The 23,809-nt window shown below is 34.7% G+C and overlaps 6 protein-coding genes across 16 annotated transcripts in view; 3 read left to right on the plus strand and 3 right to left on the minus strand.

Annotated features, from left to right (window-relative positions):
- LOC129252867 (solute carrier family 15 member 2) overlaps positions 1 to 7,458 on the plus strand; it is a 28,750-nt gene extending 21,292 nt beyond the window's left edge. For both annotated transcript variants that reach the window (XM_054891001.1, XM_054891000.1), the window contains exons 5-11: positions 412 to 686; positions 837 to 1,042; positions 1,113 to 1,241; positions 1,312 to 1,491; positions 6,757 to 6,867; positions 6,943 to 7,050; positions 7,122 to 7,458. In XM_054891001.1, coding sequence (XP_054746976.1) covers positions 412 to 686; positions 837 to 1,042; positions 1,113 to 1,241; positions 1,312 to 1,491; positions 6,757 to 6,867; positions 6,943 to 7,050; positions 7,122 to 7,316 — 1,204 coding nt within the window. In that variant the 3' untranslated portion in view covers positions 7,317 to 7,458. The remainder of the gene's footprint in view (positions 1 to 411; positions 687 to 836; positions 1,043 to 1,112; positions 1,242 to 1,311; positions 1,492 to 6,756; positions 6,868 to 6,942; positions 7,051 to 7,121) is intronic.
- LOC129252869 (nucleoside diphosphate kinase 7) lies at positions 7,391 to 9,644 on the minus strand. Of its 2 annotated transcripts, none has more exons than XM_054891003.1 (9): positions 9,527 to 9,644; positions 9,341 to 9,420; positions 9,106 to 9,272; positions 8,890 to 9,048; positions 8,607 to 8,814; positions 8,407 to 8,506; positions 8,216 to 8,349; positions 7,591 to 7,704; positions 7,391 to 7,528 (listed from the first exon to the last, which is right to left on the minus strand). In XM_054891003.1, exons 3-9 carry the CDS (start codon positions 9,228 to 9,230, stop codon positions 7,391 to 7,393), a joined length of 978 nt encoding a protein of 325 aa, XP_054746978.1. In that variant the 5' UTR covers positions 9,231 to 9,272; positions 9,341 to 9,420; positions 9,527 to 9,644. The 2 variants fall into 2 exon arrangements, with proteins under 2 accessions (XP_054746978.1, XP_054746977.1); XM_054891002.1 differs by having other exon boundaries at positions 9,341 to 9,448.
- Positions 9,645 to 10,819: 1,175 nt separating this feature from the next.
- On the minus strand, positions 10,820 to 14,664 carry LOC129253220 (uncharacterized protein CG16817). The gene is made up of 5 exons (XM_054891505.1): positions 14,486 to 14,664; positions 13,504 to 13,590; positions 13,287 to 13,437; positions 11,859 to 11,964; positions 10,820 to 11,796 (listed from the first exon to the last, which is right to left on the minus strand). Exons 1-5 carry the CDS (start codon positions 14,500 to 14,502, stop codon positions 11,603 to 11,605), a joined length of 555 nt encoding a protein of 184 aa, XP_054747480.1. The 5' UTR covers positions 14,503 to 14,664; the 3' UTR covers positions 10,820 to 11,602.
- Positions 14,665 to 16,519: 1,855 nt separating this feature from the next.
- On the plus strand, positions 16,520 to 17,319 carry LOC129235614 (cytochrome c oxidase subunit 5A, mitochondrial-like). Its single transcript, XM_054869545.1, has 2 exons — positions 16,520 to 16,604; positions 16,686 to 17,319. The coding sequence occupies exon 2, from the start codon at positions 16,689 to 16,691 to the stop codon at positions 17,139 to 17,141; it is 453 nt and encodes a 150-aa protein (XP_054725520.1). The 5' UTR covers positions 16,520 to 16,604; positions 16,686 to 16,688; the 3' UTR covers positions 17,142 to 17,319.
- A 527-nt stretch (positions 17,320 to 17,846) lies between these two features.
- On the plus strand, positions 17,847 to 18,480 carry LOC129236119 (cytochrome c oxidase subunit 5A, mitochondrial-like). Its single transcript, XM_054870333.1, has one exon. The coding sequence runs from the start codon at positions 17,975 to 17,977 to the stop codon at positions 18,422 to 18,424; it is 450 nt and encodes a 149-aa protein (XP_054726308.1). The 5' UTR covers positions 17,847 to 17,974; the 3' UTR covers positions 18,425 to 18,480.
- On the minus strand, positions 18,435 to 22,582 carry LOC129236116 (kynurenine aminotransferase). Of its 9 annotated transcripts, none has more exons than XM_054870323.1 (6): positions 22,507 to 22,582; positions 20,123 to 20,292; positions 19,910 to 20,060; positions 19,598 to 19,834; positions 18,921 to 19,518; positions 18,435 to 18,863 (listed from the first exon to the last, which is right to left on the minus strand). In XM_054870323.1, the coding sequence occupies exons 1-6, from the start codon at positions 22,567 to 22,569 to the stop codon at positions 18,646 to 18,648; spliced, it is 1,437 nt and encodes a 478-aa protein (XP_054726298.1). In that variant the 5' UTR covers positions 22,570 to 22,582; the 3' UTR covers positions 18,435 to 18,645. The 9 variants fall into 9 exon arrangements, with proteins under 9 accessions (XP_054726298.1, XP_054726301.1, XP_054726300.1 ...); XM_054870326.1 differs by having other exon boundaries at positions 22,420 to 22,531; XM_054870325.1 differs by having other exon boundaries at positions 22,482 to 22,511.
- Positions 22,583 to 23,809: the final 1,227 nt, after the last annotated feature.

The raw sequence follows: 23,809 nt of genomic DNA on the forward strand, positions 1-23,809 counted from the left end.
GGCGAAGATACTGCTACAACAACAACAACAAAAGCAAAAATAACGGAACTTTTTTCTGCGAATTCGTTGTCGGCGTATGCATTGTAAAATTTGTCACAGAATTTATGGCAATATGGTACTTGTAAATGTGTTGGAATTTCCGGCTAGAGTGCTCAGCATTATCTTGTAGGGATATTTTTTTACACAAACAAAACGAAATTATGTTTGATATTTTTGTTTTGACATCAACGAAACAAGATTTTTAAAATTTTGAAGTTCTTTGGTTTCAATTTATATGTTTTTGCTCATCAAGAAAAAATAAATTTTTAATAATTATTTCGCATAATTATGGAAACAATTACTTTTAGTTTATATCGTTTTGTACATATGTATGTATACACATATGTTAAATTAAATTTCTTTTAATTGCAGTCTCTTAGTATCCGTGTCGTTGTTATTTATTGCCATTGGCAATGGTTCCATACGCGCTTGCATAACCTCGCTTGGTGCACAACAATTCAAAGTGCCCGAGCAGGCAACTCGTTTAGCGGAATATTTTTCATTGTATTATTTTGTGTACTATTTTGGCATATTGCTGAGCAAAATTGTGCCTCCCTATGTACGCGCTAAAACACAGTGTTTCAATAAAACTGACTGCTATCCAGCGGTATTCGGCACGCTCGGCTCATCCTTTGTGGCATCTTGGTGTGAGTATAGATTTGTAGTGCATACATATTTTTGTTGTAAATTTTTTATTAAAGTTTAATATTTTTTAATTACATTTTGGGCAATTATGCTTAACTTTTTCCAGAAAGTATCAGAATATTTAATACTTTAAATTATGCGCTTGTTTACAGTAATTTTCACAATAGGCAAATTTTACTACAAACCTGAAAAGCTTTCCGAAGAAAATATTCTTCTAAAATTTTATGGTTGTATTAAACATGCTTTGGTGGTTAAATGGAGTAAAATAGGCAGAGATGAACGCCCTGCCTATTGGCTGCACAATGCAGTTGGCCAATACGATGAGGCTTTCGTGAACGATGTGGGCAAAGTATTAAAGGTTCTGAATTGTATATACAAACATTTTTTCAGCGAACTTTTGAATACTACTCACTTCTGATGAATTGCAGATAACTAAGCTTTTCCTGCCACTACCCGTATATTTCGCTTTGCTGGCACAACAGGATTCCAGTTGGACATTTCAAGCTTCAATGATGAATATGACAGTGGCAGATACGATAACCATACAACCGGATCAGGCAAGTAGTGGCCGTCATACCAGTGGAGTATATATGTAACTTCTACAATATTAATTTAATTAATTTTCAGGCTAAAGCCATGGGGCCAATTTTGCTCTTCTTCCTTATACCTTTATGGCAATATATTTGTTTGCCCATCATTCGTTGTTTATGTGGCAACGAAATTAAACCGCTGCAAAGTGTTACCATTGGCGGTGTTTGCTCAGCGATGTCATTTATCTGTGCTGGAGTGCTGCAAGAGTACATCGTTGTAAGTGCGCAAATTTCGTTCAAAAGTATATAATGCACAAATAACGCAGTGACTAAGTTCGATCGGTGTCGAATTTAAGGGGTTACATACGTCCAGCAGCGCTTAAAATGCGCTAAAAGAAAAACTTTTTTTGGAAGGGATAACAATAGAAATAAATATGTATAAAAAAATTGTATACATTGTTAATTAGTACTTAAAATTTATAAAAAAATTTATTTTAATTTTTCTTTACAAAAACTAGTATATAAAAAATCACGTGAAAAAAAGTTGCTTCACGGTCTGCATCATTTATCCTTGAAATGTTAATGGATCTGTAAAAAGTAAAAAAATTCGGGAGCGTGTCATTATTCTGTATTACAAAATTCTGGGTGACGAAATTCTGTAAATTGCAAAAAAACTCTTCTTTTTAAAATTCTGCTTTTTTAAAATTCTGCTTTTTAAAATTCTGCTTTCTAAAATTCTGCTTTTTCAAAATTCTGCATGTTTAATGCGAAAAATTCTGCTTTATTTAAGTTTTGTGATTTTCGTCATACAAGAAGAGAGTCAAAATTCTCATCTCCAGGTAATATTTGATTGCAAACATATGTACATACCAATGTATAACTGTTATCAACTATAATTAATGTAGGTATATACATATGTACGAGGGGATTCTGCTGTTTCCGTGGCACCGCAATCTTATGGCGGATTCTTATAGAACTCGACAAAAGAAAACGAAATGAATGAAATTTTTTGATATCTCGCTTAGTTTTCGAGATATTCGATAAAAAAAAAGCTGGAAGGCCTCAATGGTTTTAACACGGAAAGGAGTTCTACGCAAAAATACTGTGGATTGCGTAGCCGGAGTTGGACTGATGAGGGTTATTTTTTTGAAGCGCGGCCGAAGGTCGCCCACGCGAAAAGAAGTTCTACGCAAAAATACTGTGGATTCTATCGAAACTGAAGAAAAAATATATAATTATTTTTTATTTAATGTCTCGAATAATAATAAATAATAATAATAATAATAAATTAAATAATTACATTCCCTCTTTAACATTGTTAACATTATATTTTAATACAGAATTTTGTAATACAGAATTTTGAAAGCAGAATTTTAGAAAGCAGAATTTTAAAAAAGCAGAATTTTAAAAAAGCAGAATTTTAAAAAGCAGACTTTTAAAAAGCAGAATTTTATTTTTAGAATTTTGTACATACAGAATTTCGACACCAATCCATTCTCCACCAAACATTCTTGTAAAATAAAGCCAGATTTTTTTATTTTGAAAAATTTTGCAATTTACGGCATTTGAAAAAAGTATGCTTTTTATCTACGTCATAAATGTCATACGTTAATTATGTTTATAAAAGTTTTCAATGAAAATATCAATAATCCGGGTCAACAGACTATAGAGAAAAGACTTTCGAATATTAAAAAAAAAATAGCATCAAAAAATATTATCATGCAGACTGTGCCGGAAAAAGTTGTTTCGAGAAAAACGAGTTTAAACTTTCAAGTGCATTTCGCTCGAGGCCATCTGCCTCAAACGAAGGGCAGCTACCTGTGCGCATCAAACTCTCGTCGAGCAGTTACATTTTCTACCATAACTTTGTATCTATGGGGAATTTATACAATCGATTTCCACAGAAATACGCCTAAAACTATAAAAAATAATAATCTGTAAAAAATCGATGTTTCGAAAATTCTGGACGCATGTAACTCCTTAACGAACTCAACGAATGCACCGTTAGATGAACGTAGAAACAAAGAAATTACAAAATCCAGAAAGTTCGGTCCTACCCTGTCCACTATCTAAATCCACCTTACTTATTTCACCAAGCCAAAAAACCAATTGGTTCCAATTTGAATGAAATCGATTTGTTATTTGTTGTACTGTAGTGAGAAGATATGAGCCCTTGATTTTGAAAGTCGACTAAGTCATATTTTCCTTGTTTCGAGATAATTAGAGTTTTGCGTTTTAAAGGATTAAAAAATATTTTTGCACTATGGAAAATGATTTTTCGACAGTAAAGTAGTGCCAACAAACAAGAATTTATTATGGTTGTGAAATTTATAACCATTTTTAACTGGATATGTGCTTTTGAAAGGTTGCAAATGACTTAGTCGACTTTCAAAATTAACAGAATGACTTTATAAATGACTTATTCCAAGGAAACATTTTTATTAGTAATTAACATTTTATTCAAACTCATTTCATTGTAACAAAGTAAATTATTTGTTAATACATATTTAGGGAAGTAAAAGGTTTGTGAAAAATTGGTGGGATATAGGGTAGTAAATCCATCATATCTTTATGTTTTTCTTTTGTTATTGGTCTAATAGTTGTGTACAATGGAGGCAAATCAATATTTTTGTATATTTTAGGTCTTCCTATTTTAGGTGAGAGGTCTAATATTTTGAATTCGGAATTGTCATCTAAAGAAGTTTTATAAAACATCTTATATGGAGAATTTTTTAGAAATCTGATCCATTGAATTTTTAGCCAAGACACAGCTTCTCCATTGGTGTTTTTCTTTCTATTATTCGTTGAATCTTTTAGTTGTTTTGTCGAAATGAAATTTTTCTAAGCCATTTGTACCACCAAAAATGGGTTTTTTTTTACATACTTCTATTAAATTATAATAATGCTCAGGTATGTATAAATAATTCGATTTTTTAATTTTAGTTTCTATCATACCAAAATCGCGATCATTTGGCAAAAAAGAATGGCCGGATACCATAAATTTATGATCAACAGTTTCAACATAGTTATCAGATGACTGTACAATTTTTAACCAAACTAAAGCTATATTGATGTTACGATTTTGTCCTGTGCAGGCATCACTGTAAGCTATGACGTGCTTTTGAGTGGTAATGTCCTGAATGTGCTTTAAGATGCAGGACGCAACTTCCTGTGATCCTCTTGAAGCGATTGTTTCATCCCATACATACATTTTAGCATTTTCATTGTGGAAATTATGAGACCCCAAATTGTATACATACATGTTGCGCTTATAATAAGCTACCGAAACAGAAAGTTTTGGATACGCAAGTGCTTTCTGTAGATCAAATGTGAAACCGTAATATTCACTAGGGTTATCTTTTGCTTTTTGTATGTCATCTGTTAAACTTTTTCTGGCCTGTTCGGCACTGATAAGATGTGAATCACGAATTTCCATAAGATGCAACTTCTCGTCTTCGTTTCTGGATGCTTCTATTTTTAGTTTTAGTGAATCACACTTTTGGCAAGTGTCTTTACGAGAAGTATGAAAATTTAAGTTGAACTCCGTATTGAAAATTTTCCTGTAAGTCCACTCCTTCACACGTGATATATTATTTTCATCACATTTTTTCACATACAGCTCATACATTTTTCGGATATCTAAGTCAGCACTTAAATACTTTCGACCTGAAGTGTGATGTGATCTCGTGTAATGGCTCTCACAAGCTGGAAAACTCAGAATATGTTCTCGTACCACTTTAATTTTATCTTCATCTGTTTTTCTAGATGAACCAAGCATTTTGCCACGTGAATCCATTCCAGGTGATTTGGCATTTAAGGCACCGTTTAATCTTTCGTAAGATATTTTAAAAGTATCCAAAAAAAAAGTTCTACAAATGGAAACTTCTGAATTCCGTAAATTTATATGATACTTATAACTACATTTTCTCATATATCCTTCTTCATTTCTGGGTCGTCTTTGCTTTATTGATAGTTTTCGAACCAAACCGTGCAGAAACAAATTCTGTTTTTCAAAACTTGCTAATTTCCAAAAAAAATCAAAATTTGCTTTCCTATCTTCATATCCAATTGCATTTATAGATTGTTTGGAGCAACGGCAATCTTTATGTTCGAAAAGTTTACCACTCACAAGCTTAGACTTTTTTGTTTCATATTCCTCTCCACTATTTCTCTTCATTTTTCTTATATTTTGTGCATAATTAAGTTGATTTCGGCTCCTCTTTCTTGATTTCATGTTGATTTCTTCCATTTGTAGGGGTTCCGAATTCACTTTCACAGTATCAGTTGATTCATCTGAAGACGATATTGCTCTTATTCGTTTCCATTTCTTGGGAGCATTACTTAAACTTCTTCGCAGTACAATGTCTACAATTAACTATAAATTTACATTTAAATGATTACTTGATCATACCTGAATCATTATCTGAAGGCATTACAAAATTATTATTTACTTTCCAAAATTTCTCAACGAACGACTATCAAAATGAACAGTTTCCGTATTTTGTTTAACAACCAAAAAATACACTCAATTTTACGAGTTAATTTTCATGGCATACTGCTAACCTCTTCAGATTATGTTAGTTCATTAGGATTAGATAACAAGTAGCTGATAAACTCGATTTTTAAAAATTTTGACTTAGTCGACTTTCAAAATCAAGGGCTCATATGGCAAAGAGCATGCAGTTCCAGCCTCTTCACAAGACTAAGCCTATTTCACCACAAAAAAGTCCAATAGGTTTTGATTTGCAATTTCAATCCATATCGCTCGTTTGCTGGATTAACATCAGGTTTTGAAAAATCAAAATGTGAAGAGAAACGGCTTTAAAGTTTCCAATTCGCTAAGCCTTCCTAAGTTAAAGTTAAGGAACTTTCTTCCGAAATACTGTTAATAGACTTTTTCACACAGCAAAGCGCGAGCTAACATTCATTTATGCATACTTATCTTTATGGGCTATTACAGTCTCCCAGCAATCGGGCCGTTTTTTTTAAATTACTTATACTTCTATATTCGTTACTAGCTTTAACCCGCGGCCCCGCTCGCGTAGGAGTAGTTTTGAGGGATTTAGGATATGTATATAAATGAATTACAAACAATAATTTTTTATTAATAATAAAATAATTTTTTATTAATAACCATAATATTACAATACCCGGCATCCGTTGCTATGCCTCGTTGAATAAAATCAAAACAACCAATCAGAAAAATAACAAGCAAAAATAGTGGGAAATAGGAAAAACTAAGATTTTTTAGATTAAATTGAAGCAAATATTGGATTATTAGTGACGAATGGGAGTGGTGGCGCGGCGTGGGGGCTGTGGGAAGGGAGTTCCATCATAAAAACATGCCTATAACCTTCATTGGGTGAAAATATGAATGTATAAAAATGTTTACGTCATTTGGTGTTGTTTCGTAGTGATGCCCGGACAACGTACAGACATTCACCTTTATAGTATAGATAATAGGTTACATGCATTACAGAATAAAGAGTATCATAGTAGTAGTAAAAGTATTATAAGGTAGCTTACCGAATTTATATTTCAGAACCATCCTTATGGTTATGTGAATATTGTCTGGCAAGTGCCCCAGTTCTTGCTGCTAATGCTGGGCGAGTTATTGCTGTCCATACCAGGATTGAAGTTTGCATTCACACAGGTAAGTACTCACAGAAAGTTGTTACTTTTAAATTACAAAATTCGTACATAATTATTGCATTATATATCTCTGCAGGCGCCTGCTTCCATGAAGTCTGTGGTTACAGCTGCGTGGTTCATCAACAACGCTTTTGGTAATCTCATTGTTGTGATTATAACGAAATTAAATATTTTTACTTCTCAGGTAAATTAGCATTTGAATGCACACCTAAGAGAAAAAAAACTTTTTTAAAAATTTATTTTTTTTTTATCCAGAGTAACGAGTACTTGTTCTATGCTGTTCTCATGGTTTTTTGTATAATAATTTTTGCTATGTTAGCCTATGATTATGCGCTGCAACAGCAACCCGGTGATTTACACCCCAACCATAATTTATCACTGCCTACAGCGAAGGATGATGAACCTAACACTAGCGCTGCAAGCGCTGGCACTCGCAGAACTAGTGTCTAATTAGCTTAAAAGTCTAGACATTTTATGTTCAAAATAATAAAATTGGCTAATTTATTCATTCATTAAATTACTTTCTAATCCAAAATTTTGAAAATATATTGCAATTCCAAAATTGTATCATCAGGCAAATCAGTGCAATGAACAGCATTTAATGTTTTACTGACTCCAAACTTGGCACGTAACGTGTGTGGACGCAACATTTTTGCAATTTCCTACAGTGAATATGAAACCCACGTAATGTAATTACATTTTTACGGTTGTTAGAGCATCTTACCGGATCCATTGGGCCACAGAACTGTCTGAACTCCTCATAGCCATCTTTGTTTTCATCTGCAGAAACGATTTCCAGCGCCATACTCACACCGCTTGCGAGTTGTGCCACCATTGGCTATGTGAATTATGTTGAGAGCAAGTTTCATATATATGGGGTATTTACAAAAGAGTCGTAAGTGTTATAATGTATTTGGTAAACTTTAAACAGCTAAAAATATATTTAAGGGGTTCACAAGAATTTTCATATAGTTAAAATAGTTAATAGATGGACGGCCGCCGTAGCCAAATAGCTTAGTCCGTGACTAACATTCGGAAGAAAATGAAGAAAAAGGTTTTTCTAATAGCCGTCGCCCTTCGGCAGGCCATGGCAAATCTCCGAGTGTATTTCTGCCATGAAAAAGCTCCTCATAAAAAATATCTGCAGTTCGAGATCGGCTTAAAACCATAGGTCCCTCCATTTGTGGAACAACATCAAGACGCAAACCACATGTAGGGGGAAGAGCTCGGTCGAACACCCAAAACCTTTTTATTAACCGTTAAAAACTTTACGACATAAGACAATACGACACTTGCGACACCTTGTGAGGCACCAAATTTTATATGAAACATTATATTAGTATACTCACAATATATTCAGGCAATATGCCACGATATACTTCGAAGAATTCTTCGCAATTTACGCGCTCCATTAAATTCATGCGCAGTCCAGAAATTTTGAACCCGTTATTTGTTATTTCTGAGATTATACGTCCTAAGTTTCCTATAAGCAAAAATTTTTTTTACTAAAAGTTATGTGTAATATATAATACTCACAAACCTTCTTTAATGCAATGTGGTTTTATTATGCCTAATGTGGAGTTTTTCAATCGTAGTGTGACTTGCAACCCATTTTTTGGATTGAAAAAGAAATTAAGGTCCTATCCCAAAATTGTAAATACATGCATAAAAACTTTAATTAAAACATATACGAGTATGTAAAAAGTTTAAGGTATTTGAATCTGGCATTCGTTTATTCACCTGTTCTGCTTCCTCTTCATCATTTGGAATGTAAATACCTATGCGAATGTCTTCCCGTTCGAATAATGTTACAAGTGGCGCAATTGTGCTATCATTAGCACATTCTTTACTTTGTTCCTTGCATAATTTAATTTTCTGTACCGCATTATCGGCTATGACTTCGAAGCCAATAGAAGGTCCACCAATTAGTTGATTCATTAACAAGTTCCTATTTTCAAGCAGCCAAAAAACAATTAACGATAATACTGCACAACTGGCTGCACAAGGGCGCAATTCAACTTACGATATCTCAACATTGGGTTTTTTAATTAAAAAGGCCTTCACCTGCTCGGGTGTGAATTGCACCATAAGCCCTCTTTTTATACTAAAATTGCAATCGATAAGGGCACAGAGCACGGTACCCAAATGTTGAATACAAGTATACTTGAGCAGCAGGAAAGTTCTATTAAATGTACAAAAATGTTACAGGAATAGGCGCTAATTTATGTTTTTGAAATACTTTTTCCGATATTTGTCGAGTGAATTCTTGGTCATTTCATCGGCATAATCGACAATATCAAATTGTCTACCAAAAATGTTGATTTTTGAACCAATAAAAAAGTCGCGTTCAGCTAATTCGGGCATTTTGGTGCGCCGAAGAAAAGTGCGCTTGTGTTGTTGATCATACTGAAAAGTATTCATAAGCAGCGAATTCTGTGTCATAAGATTTCCACATTCCGGATGTCAGTACTTACCACTTCGATCGCATTGCCCGCCGGAAAAAAACATATAGTAAAGGTGCGTACAATTGCAGCTTCCTCCTGATACCATTCTGCTACAAAGGACAAACGGCGATTGAAAGACTGCAGCAGTTAAAACAAATTAAACGTATGACTGATATTGGAATAAGGTGGATTGCTGTTCACCACATGAACACTTACCATTTATATTGTTTAATTTCCCAAATTAAGTTTTCTATCTAGCAAAATAATTTTCTCTGAGGTAAAAAGGTATTCAAATAAATGACAATAAAAAGTTTTCTATTACTTTTGATTTGGTTTCCCGGCAACCGGCAAACTATGGTGATTAATACAGTGGCTTTAAAAATATAGGTGATGTCAAAAACAGTGTTTCTTGTCATCAAGATTCATCACTCAGAATTTATAAAAAAAATATGTTAAAACATGTATTTTTTAAACCCAAGTATTTATCAAATATAATTAAATTATAGGAAAGAAAGTAATTGATTATTTCTAATATTTTTTGGAGCCCATTACTAACGCTATAGTCTTTATACTTCGTAGTAATACGCATCAAGTAGCATATCGTTTTATCCATTTCAGTTAACTCGCGTTTAAAATGTATAAAAGCAAGAGATCTTTAGTTATGCGGTACCAAAAAAATGCATATAACCCCAAAATTGAAGTTATCACGTACATCGAATTCTTATCAATAGTTGGAGCGCAATATCGATAAGAACTCTAGTATGTTCAACAAAGTACCGAACTTGAGCTTGATTGAATACAATCTATTCATTTTCTAACGTTCCAATAACCGCACAATTCAAATTTAAATATTATTTGCATTTCGATAACAAGCATGCCCGGAATATCTATAAATATATTAATCCTAATTGTATATATGTATAACATTTTTTAGTTCGTTGAAAGCCATTTCTCGTCGTTCGCCACCAGTTGAACGCCAGACTGTGTGGTTTATCCGCATACGTCTAATCCGGTTGGCATCGAGCCCAACCCCAGACCAAAAGTGTGCACCAGCTACGTTTTCTGAGAAGACCCAACGAAACTCTACTGTTCTGTTCTGTTAGACACAATCAATGTAACGACCGGGTCATCTTATAACTTGTTCTGTCCTTGAGACATGCTAGTGACTCGTGCTACTCTCGCCAACAGACGGATATTGGATGTTGTGGCAGGCTCAATTTCCATCTAACTAGTATTGACCCATAACCATTTATATTCAGTATACCTCCGGCAAATGAAGGAATCCCGCATAATATCAACACATTTATTAGTATCCACCAATAAATTCACTCATTTAACATTGGTCCCGCTCCGTCGAAGTGATTCACTGAACTTACCGTAAGGTGTTATCTCGAACGATGATAATCAAACAACTTCCAAACAAATTTACTTAAGCTGCTACAACATACGTATGTATATGTACATCAAAACCAATCGCATTAAAACACAACTTTCAGAATAAAAAAATACTTTAAGTTTAGGCGTACGATTTATTTCTTTTCGAAGCGTTTATTTTCACAATTTAACATTTTTATCAATACGGAAACATTTTAGTTGGAATATCATAGAGGGACTGCGTAAGGTGAATCATTAAAATATGTGTTGATTAAATGAATTATTTGATTTGCAACAAGAAATGCTTTCCTTTAAGTTATATTAATCGCTTTTTGCTATTTATTAAAAAACAAACAAAAAATTAAGACTGTTTTTTTTTTTAATTTCTTTTCCTGCCAATTTCCATATTTTGTTTTGAATGTAGTTTGCTTACGAATTCGCTACGCTATGCGCGAACACTAAACTTGTATTTATATATAAAAGTTAAAATATGCATTTCTCATCAATGTAAAAATATTGAATGGTTGTTAAATCGCATACGATTTCCTTCATTCACAGGAAAAACTAACCTCCATAATCAACGTTTTTTTATGTGAATGTACGTAATGTACGTAAGTATGTAGGTTTATGTGAGTTGAGTGACTATACGGTGCACATTCTTCTGGCTTATAAATTCTATGTTAGTACTCACGTACCTTAGTGAAAGTTTACCTCGAAACAAAAGAAAACATAAAATAATGATTTATGCTTTAGCATTAATTTACATACTAAATTTTAAATGATTTTTCAGTATAGTTGTTGAAATGTTTTTCGATTTTTCTTTTCCCCCATTTTTGGAAAAAAAAGTTTATTTATATTAATAGGGGATTTTTATGTATAGTTTGGAGTTTCTTTTTGTGATTTTTTTTAAGGTTATGTTTACTTCTGCACACTGTTCGCTTCAGAAGACTTCTTATCGTCGTCTTCTATCGAAGAGTCTTCGCTTTCATCATTTTTGGATAAGCTGGGGATATTGTCATCATCTGAATCGTCATCGTCCAGACCCATATCGTCGAATTTCTTATCCCAAGACGAATTGAAAAGATTATTGAAGGGGGTTTCAGGTTCACCCTCTGCAAAAATAAACAGCTTTCAATTCCTATTAAAACTTATGGAACAGTTTATTTTTATTTACCATCTTCGTCTTCAGACTCATTTATCCACTTGGCGAAATTCGCTTTCAAGAAGTGCAATTTGTTTTTATCGGTGGTGAGGGAAGTCCAGTAGGGACCCTTTTCTCTCTGTAATTTATTAATAAAGATGTGCAATACATTTAATATAAAATCATGTAGGGAAAATTAAATGAAAAAAAAAAAATAATAGTTTAGGAAATAGTAAAACTATGGATAAGCCATGTGCAATTACAAATCTAGATAGTATTTCCTTCGTTACAATTGGTGTATAAACAAGTATCAAAATCCAATGTTTTTTATTTAAAAGCTGAGTTTTTTTGTCGAACATGTCAATGCCCTAGACTGAAAAAAAGTTCATGGCCAATTGCCTAGAACCGATAAAAAAATATTTCTAAACGCAACTAATTCATGAGCACATATAAAACTAACCGCTTAATACATTGGAATAACTGCTTCATACATTGGAATAAATTTAGAACCAATTTTTATGCATCGTTAACAGCATGGCGGCCGCCGTAGCCGAATGGTTTGGTGCGTGATTACCATTCGGAATTCACAGAGAGCGTTGGTTCGAAGGTAATGGCAAGCTTCCGAGTATATTTCTGCCATGAAAAAGCTCCTCAGAAAAATATCTGCCGTTCGGAGTAGGCTTTAAACTGTAGGTCCCTCCATTTGTGGAACAACATTAAGACGCACACCACAAATAGGAGGAGGAGCTCGGCCAAACACCCCAAAAGGGTGTACGCGCCAATTATATATATATATTAGGGCGGGTCAATTTAAAAATAGCTCTTTGCTCTGTGAAAATCATATTCTAGGGATCAAAGAAACTTTGCCGAAGGAACCATACCTCTAAAACGAATTCTGATGTCCCCCAATGACCGATTTTTTTGCCTCCCCACAAATTGACCCGACCTAATATATATAATATATAACAGCAAAAACCTTGACAAATGCCCTCATTCCCATGGCAGCCGGGTCTAGGTTACCGGAATGACTCAGGTTTTTCTCGACCAAGGGCTGCCGCCCCAGTAAACTAGCCCTGTCTAGTGAACAGTTTATCACAAATGCGCTTTTTTCTTAAAAAAGGAAATGAACCTTTTCTTTAGGGATTCCGACGCGTATAGTGATAAAGTGTCTGGAGAAGTAACCGAGTCATTAGCTGCTACAAAAAATTCCAAAAAGTTGAAAGGAGGGCGAAAAGGACAAAGGAGAGCGCACATTTTGAGTCAATCAGCAACAACGAGATCATTTCATCAGAGTTTACTTGAATACGATCTTCTATTTGGTTACTCTTTTTTTAACTATGCAATGTACTCCTCGTTTGTATATTTGTAATTTTTATGTAAACATTTTTTATAGAAAACAAAAGGAATGAAATGTCTTATGTTTAGTCCATTATATATGTATATATTAAATATTTTTCTCACCTTATAAATAGTGAATTCTAGGCACCTGCCAATGTTCTTACTCGTCACTCTTTCGGGATCCACGGGATGTAAGAAATTTAGTGTAACTTCATATTTTTTAGTGGCATCTAGGGCATTAACACCCTTAAAGGTGAAACTATTTTCGGTCACACTAAAAATAGTGCAAATAAAAATTTAATTTTTATGTATTAATAATAATGATTAAATTAAAACCCACTTATGTTCGATGTTGTTGCATTCGACATCAATTATGACATAGAGCACATCGTATCTCTGTGCCCAAGAAACTGGTGGATATATTGTTCTGTAGGAAGAAATAAATGAAAATAATTTTTTGTATACATTTTATAAATTTTGCTTTTGATTAATCTATTAAAAGAAAGCGAGTGTACCTACAGACATAACTGTACAATATAAAGTTTATATTGCACTTCTAATTATTTCATGCCAGTTCTTTCATAGGCTAACACGAAACTTTTGAAAATTGCAAGTAGAAACTTGATCTATAATTTATTATATACTAAAACTAGAGTAACTGCATTCGCCAAGGCATTTATTTAACTCATCACGCAAATTTTTAATTTACCTATTATTGGACTTTTACCTCATTTAATATAACTAATACATTTTGCATATGCACGCCGGCTAGTAACCAAGAAAACTTTACACACACAGAGGACTGCAAAGGCTGTTAGAATTTATCCTAAACTATCCCAAGTTTATTACTTCTAATATTTTTGAAAATTCGCTTTCAAACTGAAGAATGAACGAAACATATTAATTAAAAGCTATAAAAAAAAAAAAAAATATTATGATGTTAATCTTCTGGGCGGCGTATATTATTTAGATTCATTCGAGAAAATGCTACTCAACATAACCTAAAAAGCGATTAGTGAATTTGCGAAAAGAGCTACGGGCACATAGCTCACTTCTCAGGCTGTTTTATAAATATTTATGTTATAGAAGCACACTTGCATATTCTAGTACGGTGAACCTCGTGATATAAAGTTAGAAATGGACACCATATAAATATGATGCCCGTGGAAACTATAACCAACAAAATAACCAATGTCGTCAGCGTCTCCGTAGCCGTCGCTGCTTATGTTGTTCTTTGTACTAACAAAAACGCACGCCTGCGATGGTTCATGCATTTTCATGCTGCGACAGCCGCTTTTCCTTCAACAGTTTGATGCACTTACCCCGTTGTTTCCGACATATTTCCAAATGTATTTCAAAACTACTTTGCGATCAACGCGATTCGTAACTAATATTAAACGCTTTTGTGTCTAAATTCGCTCGAAATACTGAGGAAATAGTTGCGTTTAACTGTTCGTACCCGCAAAAAAAGACGAATAGAAGAAAGAAAAATTTTGTTCGTGAAGTGTGATTATAATCATTGAAAGAACAAGAAAAATCAGGGCTGCATTCGAATTGATGTAAATCATAGTTCGTGTTGCCTTTTATTTTAGGGTGCCTAAATAGGTTTGAAAATTGTATATTTTTCAACAAAAATGCATCTTTTCCGAAAATAAATATAGTCGCATTTAATAAAATTTAGAAACATAGGTCCGTTTTATATTCTAAATAATTCGTGCCAAGAAAACCGGGCAAAAAACGAATCAGGTATATTACATATATTCCAACAGCACATTCCTAACGAGATAAGTATAATTTAAATTATAATTATTGAAATACTATAAATTGAAATTAAACGAATATATTTATCATTATTTTTAATTAAGTCATCAGTATGCGCTAAAGCTGATCAAACACTTATTTGCAGAGTGTTTCTAAGTTTGATTTTCTGGAGCGAAAAAATCTAAAATAGCGGATAAATCAGGCTGCACCAATTAACAATTTGTGTAGTAATTTGTAAAGCGCACCTTCTCTCTTTATTATTACAATTTTGCAGCTTGAATTACGGTTTCAGCTCAAACATGGTGGCAGTGTGACCGTTATGACTACAGTCGAAGCGGTGGATTTTTCGTTTTGCCACTTACATAAATTTAATAATATCTTACATAATTTCATCAATAAAGTTAAATCGTTTCATTAAGTTTTGAAAACAATTTGTGTAAAATTGTAGAATATTTCCTCTAAATTTAGTATATTTTTCTGTGCTAACAGTCGTGTAATACAAAAATTTCAGTCTGTGTTACACAAAATCCCACCTTGATCAAAAATTTCCTATAATATAATATATTCAGAAAATTGAAAATACAAGTTTATTCCCAGTGATATTATCTCCTCCAAAGTACTCCCCATCAACCACAACGCTTTTGATTTAGCTCTCGAAACATTTCTGGAACTCTATAGCCATCAGAGCAGTCATCGACTTTTCCTTTACTTCATTTCGGTTGTTAAAACGAGTTCCCCACAGGGGGTTTTTGAGTCCCTTAAACAGAAAAAAGTCGCAGGGTATTCGCTTCGTTATTGGTCAAAAATGCACGGATGAAGCGACGGTGCATGCAAAATAGTGCAAAATCCACAATTTTTTTCAGGTAAACGTCTCATATCGCCCAAATAATAGACCTTCTTAGCTCTCTGAACCTACGTCTCGTCGCCAGGAATGATGCGTTTGATAATGCGGCTATTGATCAAGTTTTATTTAACTTTACTCATATTTTCATCATTTTTCGATATCGACGGCCTGCCACTACGTTCGTCTTCCTCGATCGACTCTTCATATCTTCTGAAACGTTCCAGCCTCTCGTAAATGTCTGTTTTCTTTAGAGCATCTTTATCGAAACTGTTTCCCAGCATTTCTAAAGTTTTTGCTACATCCCCACGACACGTAATTCGCTCTTTAAGCAATTCGTGAATTATACACGTGGAAACAGCGCATTCGTTATTTACTTTATCAGTTCTCCTTCTTGTTTTTGCTCTTAGTTTTTTATTGCTAAAATAAATGACATAATCCCAATCGTGTTCGATACTTTAATAAAACGACAGCAAACATTAATATAAATCTTTACAAGCTATTTTTTACTACCCTCTGTTTCTTATTTTTCTATTGAATTTATTTATTCCCGCATACAAACGCCAGAATTTTACTTAATCCCATAAAGGAATCTCGGTGCGTTTCTTAAAAGTTTATTCAAAACGAATTTCGAAATATTAATCTAGTTCGATAACACATTGAAAATTTTGAAAATATAGCGCCATCTAGATGTGTATTCTTTGTGTGTAAAAAATTTCCCTGAATACGTTCAACCTGCCTTTTTTATTGACCTTTTTACATTTTGATTTGGTACTTTTTATGACTTTTTCGACAGTTTGTGAATTACTCCTCGTTGTCTTCTTCGCTTAGAAAAAAAGGTAATTCATGACATACCTATTACTTAACCAATAAAGTCAAAATCCTTTTAGTTATATATTAAAAAACTTTAAATTTCTCAGAAAATGCTTCGAGTCGCTTCTGGACAAGTTGCTAACGTGTTGCGTGGTGCCATAGGCCTATCTGGTCGTGTTGCCTCCGTCGGCTCGGTCCGTGCTTCACATGGCGAGGAAAATGAAGAAGTTTTCAACAAGCGCTACGAAGATTATTTCAACCGCAAAGATATCGATGGCTGGGAGATTCGCAAAGGAATGAATGACTTGTTAGGCATGGATTTAGTGCCTGAACCCAAGATCATTGAAGCTGGTCTTCGTGCTTGTCGCAAGGTGAACGACATTGCTTTGGCCATTAGATGGTTGGAAGGCTGCAAAGACAAATGCGGTGACCAAGAGAGTACCATCTATCCCTACCTCATCCAAAGCATTCGTCCCACATTGGATGAATTAGGCGTGCCAACACCGGAAGAATTGCACTATGATAAGCCCGAGTTGGCCTTGAAAACTGTCTACGACTTGTAAATTATGGGCCCTATCAGTTTAGTAAAAGATTAAAGTGATGCGAGTTAAACAGAATTGTTTCCATTAAGATAAAAAATGTGCTGTAAGGAATGTTCATTTAATTTTTGTTTTGAACATTCGCTTAATAAATGTGTTGGATTAAAGAGCTGCCGACAATGCGAAAAACATTAACGAAAAATTGTGTTTTTTTGTTTCTTGTGCTTATGTAATCAATGTAGTCATTGTATTTAGAATAAGGGCGTAAGAGCCCACAGCTGTGAGGTTAGTATAATTAAGGGGTAAGAACCAAAGCAGTTGTGAGATGCCGTAAATAGAGAAATAGATTTTCTTATTTCGTGATTAGTGTTGCTTTTAATATTCTGTTCATTAGCACAATAATGATTCGCTATGTATGTAGCAAGTATATATATATGAATCTGTAATTGGTCTTTATTATATGTTTGGCACAGGGTGAGTTGTGCACTTTAATACTGTACGACGACTGGACACTTATGCTGCCTTCGAAAGGCAGATGGTTTTTATGGGAAACTTTGAGCTTCAAAACCTGGTCAACCGAATGGTATTCTTGCACAACCTTTCGGTCACGGCGGCCCAAGAACTGTTTTTATGAGAAAGATAATAAAAATAATTAAATCTAAAACTCTCTAGAACTAAAAATCAACTTGAGTTATAATTCACTATTAAATGCAGAAATTTTCTCACACTACTGCAACGTTTTTTACGTCTGCCAAGTGGTTTAAAGAAAAAAATTTGTCGCCACATATTAATTTAAAGCACTGTTCATTCAATTTTAAAATAAAGTTTGAGTTCCATTACCAGATAACCAAAACGATATGTTGCGTAGAGTGACTACATTACTTCCTAAAATCGCGTGCCACTCCAGACGTCTAATTTCTTTAGGATCCACTCGAAAATGCATGCACATGCACGAAGAAGAACCGGAAGACGTTTTTATCAAACGCTTTGAAGACTTTTTCAATCGTTGCGAAATCGATGGTTGGGATTTGCGTCAAGGCATGAATGATATTTTAGGATACGATGTGGTACCCGGTCCTAAAATTATAGAGGCTGGGTTGCGTGCATGCCGTCGACTCAACGATATTGCCTTGGCTATTAGATGGATTGAAGCATGCAAGGATAGATGCGGCGATAAAGTAGACCAGATATATCCGTATTTATTAAGTAATATACGTCCCACTCTTAACGAACTTGGCATACCGACACCAGAAGAGCTGAATTACGATAAACCAGAGTTGGCACTAAAATCTGTATTTGAAATGTAAAACTACAAACTTCTTCGTGATTTCGAATTTGCGTATATTAAAATATAAAAACTCCACATGGTTATTATTGCCTTCGCGTTCATAACTGATTAATATATGTATTTACATACATTTGTCTAACAATCACTATCACAATGTATAGTTTGCTAAATTCTTTGTTAATAGGTTGTAAAATTTAATTTCCCAAACACCTAACATCTTGAAATTTATGCGCAACTTATTTACGACTTCCATTTCGCAAGTAGATCAGCCGCCTTTTCCAAGTTTTCCTGCTTTTTGATAAAACAGTAACGCACAAAATTTTCACCAAGTTTTTTATGTTCATCGCCATAGAAAGCACTTGGCGGAATGCCTTGTAGACCCATATTTTTCGTCATCCACTTAGTGAATTTATAGTCAAGATATTGGTCGGTCTCAGAAGTTAAATCGATTTTATTGCCTGGAATTATATATAAAATTTAAGGTGCTTCCTTGCATTTTCAAATTTATCACATACCCAATGAACTCCAATCGGCCAACATGAAATAGCCACCCTCGGGCACGGTAGGTTTCAAGCCCGCATGCTCTAAAAATTTCACCATAAAATCACGTTTGACCTTCAATTCCTGCGGCAAACTATTAAAATAACATTCTGAAGAGTCCAGTCGCTCTAGTTCCAATTCAAAGGCACGTGCCACCGCCTCTTGTATTGGAGTTGGGCATGTATACACTGAGTTTTGATGCACCATTTGCAAATTGGTTATAAGATTGGCTGGTCCATAAGCCCAACCAATTTTCCAGCCAGTTACCGAAAATGTCTTGCCGGCCGATCCAATTGTAATAGTACGTTCCCACATGCCAGGCAAAGTGCAAATGCGAATGTGTTTCGCATCATCATATACCATCCATTCGTACACCTCATCGGAGAGACACAAAACGTTCCACTTGCGGCACAGCGCAGCAATACGTTCTAACTCCTCTCTATGGAATACCTTGCCGATAGGATTGTGAGGTGTGTTCAATATAATCATCTTCGTCTTATTATTGAATAGTTGCTCAAGTTCGGCATCGTCGAGTACCCAATCAGCTGAGCTCATAGTACCATTCGATTTGTTCTAATAATAATGTAACATAGTCCGGAATAAATGATGCATTAAAAATGAGTTAATGAGCCATATTTGTAAACTTGCTTACCGGTTTTAGGGCTATAAAGCGTGGCACACCGCCCGCCATTTTTACCATTGGCTCATAACAGTCAAAGAATGGTTCAATGATTATCACTTCATCGCCAACATCTACATGCCCCATTATTGCCGAATAGAGTGCTTCGTAAGCGCCCGAAGTGATTAAAATGTCGCTAAGTGGATTAAGTTCATGTGCAACTAATTTTGAATAAAGCTTGCTTAGAGCTTGAACGAGTCTAACATGACCCTAAGAGAAAATTTACTTAATTAGCGAAAAAATTATTGCAGTATAATAAAGGTTTTTACGCAAACAGCTACTCACATAACCACGTGTATACTGCTGCAGCATGGGATTGTCGCTCTTCGCTATATCCGCCAGTGCGTCTGTGACATAGGAGGGTGGCAGCTCGTCAGGAAATCCTTGCCCTAAATTTAGGGGCTTGTACTGCATGGCCAATGCAATGTACTCATTCCTGCAAATTAGAATGTTTATGAGTTTTGATTTTTCGTAAATACTTTTTGTTTTTTAACACACCAAACACTGGGCTTACTACCCTGCAAGCGTTTCGGCAATCCAAATTTATCCATTGTTGTGTTAAATTGTTCTCCCTGCTGGAGTTGTTGGATTGTACTGCTTAGAATGGCTTGTTTACCTCGCAACTGACGCGCTTGTTGACACAAAAGTCGTGAAGGCAGACTAAGCATCTGAAAATGGATCTCATATATTTAAGCTTTACGTCGCAAACATTCACAAGTACAAATTCTTATCTGCACAATTACATAAATGACAGAAAGGTATCAGCTGTTAACCGGCTTAATGTATATTGTTAAGATGATGATATGCAAAATTGAAGTAAGCAATACTTTTGGCTAATTACATTATTATGATTTTTATTGTACTAAGGTCACAGTAAATAAATGCAACCGGCTTTCGCACTATGCGCGTCGTTGTGCGTCTTGACAATCCGAAACACTACTAACTATTTTTACATAATGCGATGCGGAATATTGAGTGTTTTATACAGTAGTGCGCAAAACCGAAACAAAAAGATACTAAAAAGTCATTAAGCATGCAATTCAACTAATGCGACTGTAGACTTGGGCTCGCCGTGTACCTTACTTCTGATGAGGTTGTGAGAACTTGGGTTTTAAATGAGAATGATAGCAATTTGAAGAAGCATTATAAAGAATTTAAGTTGTTAGAGACTATCGGAAAAATCGGTGCTAAAATTAATTTGATTACAATTGCGGTAATATATTATTAAATTTTGATTTCTGTAGATAAACGAAATAAAATATTTATTGTAACGAGGCGAAAGGTAATTTGGCATGCCCACAAATCGAAGGTGTAAGAACAAACATCCCAATGTAGTTGTTGTTATTGTAGCTGCATAAATATTCCCCATGCATGTACGGGAGTGCTGTTGGAGTAACTGTTCTTGGCCGGACATATAGTAAATACGGGCAATTTTGGGTAGCACAGAGATCACTGTCGGGGGAACGTAAATACCTAAATATCCGCTATTGATGAGTTTCAAAAAGGCTCATTTTGATTAACATTTTAATTTTATTTATTTATTTAAAACCCACAACCATTAATCAGTTCTCATTATAATTTTTAAGATGTTTTTCTGTCTAATGTATACTTGTAACTCAGTTTCTTTAATAAAAAATAGTAATAAAAATAAAAAAAAATCACATATTTTACTACGTCGAGTGAATCTTTGAACACTAAGAGAACCTGTTTGGAATACTAAAATGAAGCGTCTGCGGATATTGATTTTGGAATATGACACACTTTTAAAAACCTGAAATAGAATGAGACAATTGCCATGCAAATGTGCAGAAATTACAGAAAAGGACTCATCTAACAAATGCTCTTTGTTGCTATTGCAACAGCATAAGCATTCCCTATAAATGTTTGTGGAGTGCCAGTCATTGGACGGATATAAATCGGTGTTGTTTCGGTAACCTAGAACCGACTATCGCGGGTTTTTGATGTTTCTTTGGCTTCGCACACTACATAATGAACTGCTTTCTCATTTATTTTAACGTAGAAAATATAGTTATTCGAATATCTCACGTAAAAGTGTATGTGATATAATATAAAACACTTTTTACTAAATATTTTATTACTTGCTTTTGTTTTGCACATAATTGTACATACATATATAACATCATTCTGCTTTGGCACGATCATGCACTTATTCCTCAGGTAGCATTCCAAAATAGACAAGTTAGACCCAAGGCGAATTCTCTATCATGCTTGAGTGTGCCCAACGATATTTGGGAAATCCAAGGCACATATGTATGTACCTACACATATAAACCTGGTGCCTCTTTCTGCAACGTATATTTTCGATATCATAAAAGTTGCTCAAGACTGGGATGTCTTTTGATGTTAAACGAAACCTCTTTTAATACTGACAACGTCATAAAAAGTTATGTTGTGGTAAATTGCCTAAGAAATATGCGTCCCTCAACGAAATGGGGTCACAACAGTCCTACTCACTATTTTATAAAAAAAAAAACTAGAGAAAAAAAAATAACTCATTGCAACGTGGACGTTTTTATTGATTTAAATAACCAGGATTTGTGATTTCAATAAGATATTGAACAATCTGTGATATTTCAAGCACAAACCAAACATTTTAATGATCTCTCCTTTTATCCATAGGCATCAGTAAATCTCTATTTTTATACCTTATAACAGTATTTTATAAGTCAAAACTACTTTATTAATCAACTGCCCTTCAAAATTACACATTCAATTCACTTTCACTTCTATATTCGTCAATTGCAATATCGCGTGAACATTGATAAAGCGAATACCTGTTGCATATATTTAACTATGGAAATTAAAATGAACCAAACCACGAATGAAAATATAATACTTCATTTAAATGCATTAATATTTACAAGTATTAACAAAACAATGCAAAAATTGAATTGGCAAAATCGCGCATGCGTAGTAGTTAACATTATTTAGTGGTGGTGGAAAATGACAGTTGTCAGTTTTTTCCTCAAACGTCACATCATTGGCAGAACTTGAAGAGTTGCATTTTAAATTTCTTTTCTGAATCTTTTAGTTTTGCAAATTATGATATTTTTTAAATGCTGTTGGAAACACTATTTCCGCTAACGGTGATCATAACAGACGCATGATAAACGATTTGTTGTAGCCGGAAATTATAGACGACATGAACTTAAAGTACGTTCACATATGCATTAATTACCAATAAATCCACGAAACTCATCTACCCATTCAGATATGGTAGATTACCTGCAAAATTGACAATCAGCTGTCAATACTGTTGTGAAAGGTTTTTCTTCATAGAAATGGAATATTTCGGAGTTTTTGGTTTGTTTAATTACTAAGAAGAAATACATTTGAAGAAAATATGGAGGTTGAATTAGTTTTAAAGGTGACAAACAGATGGCGCTATTTATCACTTTATCGCGTTGGCAATACTGAATATATATTCATGACAAAGCCTCATCCCTAGGCTTTGTTTATCAAATTTGCGGGAAGCTTTGCTTTTCTGCTTCAATTTGAAAAAAAATACAGCCCAAGCCCGTGAATTGCTGCAGGAGGCCTACCCAGACCATACTCCGTCGATTTCAACGTGTGAGTACTGGTTTCGACGATTCAAAATTGGTGATTTTCACACCGAAGACAAGGAGCGTCTTGGCCAGCCCAAAAAGTTCGAGGACGCGGAATTGGGGGAATTGGTAAACGAGGATTCGTGCCAAACCCAAGAAGAGCTTGCTGAATCATTGGGCGTTGATAAATCAACCGTTTGCAAGCGTCTAAAAGCGATGGGAATGATCCAAAACCAACGACATTGGGTCCCGTACGAGTTGAAGCTGCGCGACGTCGAACGGCGATTTTTTACGTGCGAATTGCTGATCGAGCGACAAAATCGGAAGGGTTTTTTGCATCGGGTGGTGACTGGCGGCGAAAAATGGATCCACTACGATAACCCAAAACGCAAAAAATCATGGGGTTTGCCCGGCCACGCATCAATGTCGACGGCTAAGCAGAATATTCATGGCAAGAAACTCATGCTCTGCATTTGGTGGGATCAGGTCGGCGTCGTATATTTTGAGCTGCTCCAACCGGGCGAAACAATCTCGGGGGATCGTTACCGACTGCAATTGATGCGTTTAAGCCGGGCATTGAAAGAAAAACGGCCGGAAACGGTAAAAAGGCACGACAAGG

This window comes from Anastrepha obliqua, chromosome 1 (assembly GCF_027943255.1).
Source record: "Anastrepha obliqua isolate idAnaObli1 chromosome 1, idAnaObli1_1.0, whole genome shotgun sequence".
Taxonomy (NCBI): Eukaryota; Metazoa; Arthropoda; class Insecta; order Diptera; family Tephritidae; genus Anastrepha; species Anastrepha obliqua.

What these genes read in the sequence shown, in the direction of transcription:
- LOC129252869 (XM_054891002.1), bottom strand. An exon ending in CTCGACAAATATCGGAAAAA is followed by an intron (nt 9,049 to 9,105) that starts GTATTTCAAAAA and finishes TACATTTAATAG; the next exon opens with AACTTTCCTGCTGCTCAAGT. An exon ending in ACCACATTGCATTAAAGAAG is followed by an intron (nt 8,350 to 8,406) that starts GTTTGTGAGTAT and finishes TTTTGCTTATAG; the next exon opens with GAAACTTAGGACGTATAATC.
- LOC129253220 (XM_054891505.1), bottom strand. An exon ending in TAGAATTCACTATTTATAAG is followed by an intron (nt 11,965 to 13,286) that starts GTGAGAAAAATA and finishes AATAAATTACAG; the next exon opens with AGAGAAAAGGGTCCCTACTG. An exon ending in TGAGTCTGAAGACGAAGATG is followed by an intron (nt 11,797 to 11,858) that starts GTAAATAAAAAT and finishes TTATTTTTGCAG; the next exon opens with AGGGTGAACCTGAAACCCCC.
- LOC129235614 (XM_054869545.1), top strand. Translation starts at nt 16,689, where the DNA reads ATGCTTCGAGTCGCTTCTGGACAAGTTGCTAACGTGTTGCGTGGTGCC.
- LOC129236119 (XM_054870333.1), top strand. Translation starts at nt 17,975, where the DNA reads ATGTTGCGTAGAGTGACTACATTACTTCCTAAAATCGCGTGCCACTCC.
- LOC129236116 (XM_054870323.1), bottom strand. Translation starts at nt 22,569, where the DNA reads ATGTTAACTACTACGCATGCGCGATTTTGCCAATTCAATTTTTGCATT. An exon ending in AGCAGTATACACGTGGTTAT is followed by an intron (nt 19,835 to 19,909) that starts GTGAGTAGCTGT and finishes ATTTTCTCTTAG; the next exon opens with GGTCATGTTAGACTCGTTCA. An exon ending in GGCCGATTGGAGTTCATTGG is followed by an intron (nt 18,864 to 18,920) that starts GTATGTGATAAA and finishes ATATAATTCCAG; the next exon opens with GCAATAAAATCGATTTAACT.